Genomic DNA, 4348 nt, shown 5'->3' with positions numbered 1-4348 from the left:
GCTGTAAAGTATGTTCTATAATTCCTAAAAACCTCAAATAACTTGACCAGCCTAACCCACTATATTTATTTCTTTTCTTGAAGGACAATGCACCAAAACTTTATGTGTGAATCCGTTTTACTTGTAAAGGGAAAAATTATTTTACAAACGGAGTAAAACATTTTGCATTACAATTCTTGGGTTAAGGGGCTATCAAAATAGTCATTAGAAGTATTTCTCTTTTTAATTCTAGAGTGAAAGCTCAATTTCTTCTCCAGTTGGACGGTTGTGGGGGAGAGAAAAATGACCAGAAAAATGCTGCTCGATTCAACCAATGGATTTTTTGTCTTGGGTTATTTTTCTGCATGCAGCCCAAGGAGTTGTTTGTTTTCTACCAAATCAATAAAGCAATACATTATATTAATTTAGTTTAAAACAAAATAAGGTTGTGTGATGGGATCACACACCATGTGATTTTCTGTTGTGTAACATGAATACATGCTTTATGGCTTCTAATTCATTAATGGGCTTTTAATGCCTCAAATTTAGAGGAATATCGGCACATTTGAACCCGTGTCCCCATGAGCACCACGGCTCTAAATGGTTCTTAAGTGGCGACCGCATGCACCGAGCGCTTATTCACTATTCAAATCTGCTCTCTTTTTCTTCTTTTCATTAAAATATGCAAACCAGTCTGGTCATTCGTCCTGCTGCTGTGCATAACTCTGTCGCACAACGTTTCACAACTATCAGAGCACAGAAGAAACCTGCGTCAATCCTAATGTGTTTGTTTCCTCCTTCCCGGCCTGCGTTATGGTGGACAGTTCCACGGCTAGTCATGCCGGCTTTGCTGTCCTGGGTGGGCTCTCCACAAGCTCGGGGGCTTCCCTGGATGACACAACTCTTCCTCTGCTCACCCCCATACCTCCGGCTCGTCCTCTGACTGGCAGACAGAAGTCTTTGAAACACCTCTTGAAGTTCTCGTCCAAGAAGGCGTAAAGGACGGGATTGAGGCTGCTGTTGGTGTAACCCAGCGCCACACACAGAAAGTAGGCAGCCATGACGGCTGTCGTCTCCGGAACGGCCACCAGCGCTTTGAGCAGGATGAAGATGTGAATGGGTGTCCAGCAAATAATGAAAGCCGCCACCACCACCAGGACGAGCCGAGTGATGCGGCGGAGGTTGCGGTCTTTCTCTCGAGAGCCGGAGAGCAGGCGGACACTGCGCAGACGCAGGAGCATGAGCGAGTAGCAGACGCTGATGATGAGGACGGGCGCCACGAAGCCAAAAGCGAAGACACAGATCTTCATCACGGTGTCCCAGTATTCGTACGGATCGGGGAACTGCAACGTGCATTCAGTGGTGCCTCATGGGAAACAAATGAGAGATTACTCAGTAGAACTTCACAGTAGATTCAAGTACAATGAGCACTTTGAAATTGTCATACCATTGTTAGTCTGCGTGCCTCCCAGCACCATGGCTGGAATCCCCGTGGCTGACGACAGTATCCATATTCCCACATTGATGCCCTTAGCATTGAGCGGCGTGCGGAAATCCAGCGCTTTAACCGGATGACACACAGCCACGTAGCGATCGACGCTCATCATGGTGAGCGTGAAGATGCTGGTGAACATGTTGTAGTAGTCGATGGAGATGAAGACCTTACACACGACTTCACCGAAGGGCCACGAGTTGAGCAGGTAGTCAGCGCTCTGAAAGGGCATCGTGGTGGTGACCAACGCATCGGCTAACGCCAGGTTAAAGATGTAGATGTTAGTGGCTGTCTTCATCTTGGTGTACCTGCAGGGAGTTAAAACCTGAAGTTATGAAAAGGCCAAAAAAGTCATCTATTAAGATTGCAAAGACATGGATGTGACACGCCATGGAAAATTAGAGGAAAATATGTTCAATCATCTACTTTAGATATTATCTAACACTCTCTCTCTCCTTCAGTGATCCTACAGTGGTGTTCCTTCATCTATCTGTCTGCTCTCGTACCCATCGAGTTTTGATTTAGCAGACCCTAGTGACATAAATAGAGATCTGACTGCAGGGAAGTACAGCAGCGCTGTTGTCAAATCTCTGAGTCAGCAAACGCTGAGCTGCAGGGCAGAGAATCGTCGCTCTAAATCACAATTATACGCAATTGGGTGTGCAGCAGGCCGACTCCACGTGCAACTCAAAATCCCCTTGAGGTTTATAGGCATGTAAGCCTTTTATGAGACTATACAAGATGACGACACGAATCTCACTGAAGTTATTAAAACATCCATTCTTTGAAAAAGACCTTTGTCTGTGCGTAGGGCTGTCACAATTATAATAATTGTCTCCCAGCAATTATTTGAAGTCACCGCATTTATTTCTTGCGAATCCTTAGAAAACAAGGGTAATCCGCAGTATCTGTCCTTGATCTGCACTCACTGTTACGGTCAAATGACATTTCTCCATCATTTGAGTTGTGTTAGCTTTGTATTTTTGATTTTTTAATTGTTAAGTTTCCAGACTACACAGACCCTCGTATTTTAGTGCTTAAAACTCTTAGCACTATATAAATAATATTAGTTATTTACATACTTTTCACACTTCTATACTCATTTTCTTCATTGAATAAATAAACTGTGATTGATAGTTATAATGTCAAAGCCTTAAAACAGACAATTAATCGCCATAATCGCATTTATTTAATATTTAAATTATTTAATAGATAATTAATCATCGGCCAAAAAACAGCCCTATCTGTGCTATGGAAAAATAAACTCTGCGGAAATTATGAGATTGAAGATCGCAAAGGTCTGAAACAATCACTTAAATCAAGGAAGGACTTGAAAGCTCTGAGGAAATTGAACTTTTCGTTTGGTTCTTTCAAAGCTCTGTACACTGGGTTGCGTTATGATAAGCAAACATTGTGTTAACACTCTTAGAAATAAATGTGCTATGCCAAATAGCAACATATATGAACCCTGTTCCACAACAAAAAATGTAAACTATATAAAAGATGTTTTACAATGCTATAGAACAATCATTTTTGGCTGAATGGTTTCATAAAGGGCCTTTAACATCCTGTTGCACAAAAGGTACTTTGTATTTAGATGATAAAAAGTTAGCAAGATTGTTCTTTGGGGAACCCAAAATGGTTCTTCTATGGCATTGTGGTCTAGATCCCTTTGAATAGGCCTACCTGTATTAAGAGAATCCCGAATCATGCAGCATGACAAAGAACCTGTTAAGAATCTTTATTTTGGAGAGTAAATAAAATATAGGTCGCTTGAACTGAATACTCTACCTGATAATGACATACATGACGAGACAGTTCCCCACGAGACCCACGACGAACACCATTGAATAAACCGCCGTGATTACCAGTATCAAAGGTGACATGCCCTCATGCGTCAAACCACCACCACGCGTCGCGTTTCGCGCGTCAGCGTCACCCTCCAGAGACGCGTTGAGTCCGCAGTCATCCAATACCGTGGACTGACATTTCTCTTTCAATATTTCCATCACGTTTAAATCCATGTCCGCGTGGAAACAGCCTGCAGTCAAGCGAAAATGAAAAGGTGAGGAAAGTGAAGTCAGAACGCGCACTTGACGCGCGGAGACGTGCGCGTAACACCAAATGAACACCAACAGTCTGATAACGCATATGATCACATCACTTCTTCAATTTACAAACGCGTATTTTAATTAGAATAATGCAAATAACATGAACAAAACTGTGGTTTAGTTAATTGAGCAAATTGGGTTTGGTTAGGCTAATTGAAATTGTTCATTGGTACGGATACAAGTTTTCTTTAAGGCCTATATTTATTTATTTATTCGTTTGTTCAATGCAAATTTCAATCCGTAAAAAATAACTATCATATGTGACCACATTATGTTGTGGTGTGAAGAAATACTTCCCAAACCTCGTTTAGATCGTACGGCACGGCGGGCACGCAAGCAGGAGCAGTCCACGGAGCGCAGGCGTTTCTAACTTTCTCACTTTACCTGTAGCCTACACGTTATATACAGATGACGCGACGCCACGGATGCGTGTATACACAATAACAGAAAAAGTAAGAAATAAATACGAACAGGCTGAAAACGACACTTGAAATAAGTGCACAACAGACCTGCACCAATGTTGCTTTCCAGGCTCGAAACTTGCGCTGGATATCTCTAGACGTCTCTCTCCCACACAGAGACACTATGTCTCTCACTCTCCTCTTATTTTCTTTCCTTCCCGATGTGACACCAGAACGCGCAACAATAACCACAGGCGCGCGCAGGTCCACCTCTCTCTCCAAACTGAGTTCAGCAAGTGCGCAATGGGCACGATTCACGAATGAGAGAAACGAAATGTCATCATCACAGTTAATATTATTAATTG

General features: G+C 42.5%; 1 protein-coding gene across 1 annotated transcript; it reads right to left on the bottom strand.

Moving 5' to 3' along the window:
• Positions 1-815: 815 nt before the first annotated feature.
• Positions 816-3357, bottom strand: LOC306897937 (delta-type opioid receptor-like; the record flags this gene model as incomplete). Its single annotated transcript, XM_079463095.1, has 3 exons — positions 816-1345; positions 1427-1779; positions 3263-3357. The coding sequence occupies 3 exons, from the start codon at positions 3355-3357 to the stop codon at positions 816-818; spliced, it is 978 nt and encodes a 325-aa protein (XP_079319221.1).
• Positions 3358-4348: the final 991 nt, after the last annotated feature.

This window comes from Barbatula barbatula, assembly GCF_947034865.1.
Source record: "Barbatula barbatula genome assembly, chromosome: 1".
Classification (NCBI taxonomy): Eukaryota; Metazoa; Chordata; class Actinopteri; order Cypriniformes; family Nemacheilidae; genus Barbatula; species Barbatula barbatula.
This window is presented reverse-complemented; position numbering and strand designations above follow the sequence as displayed.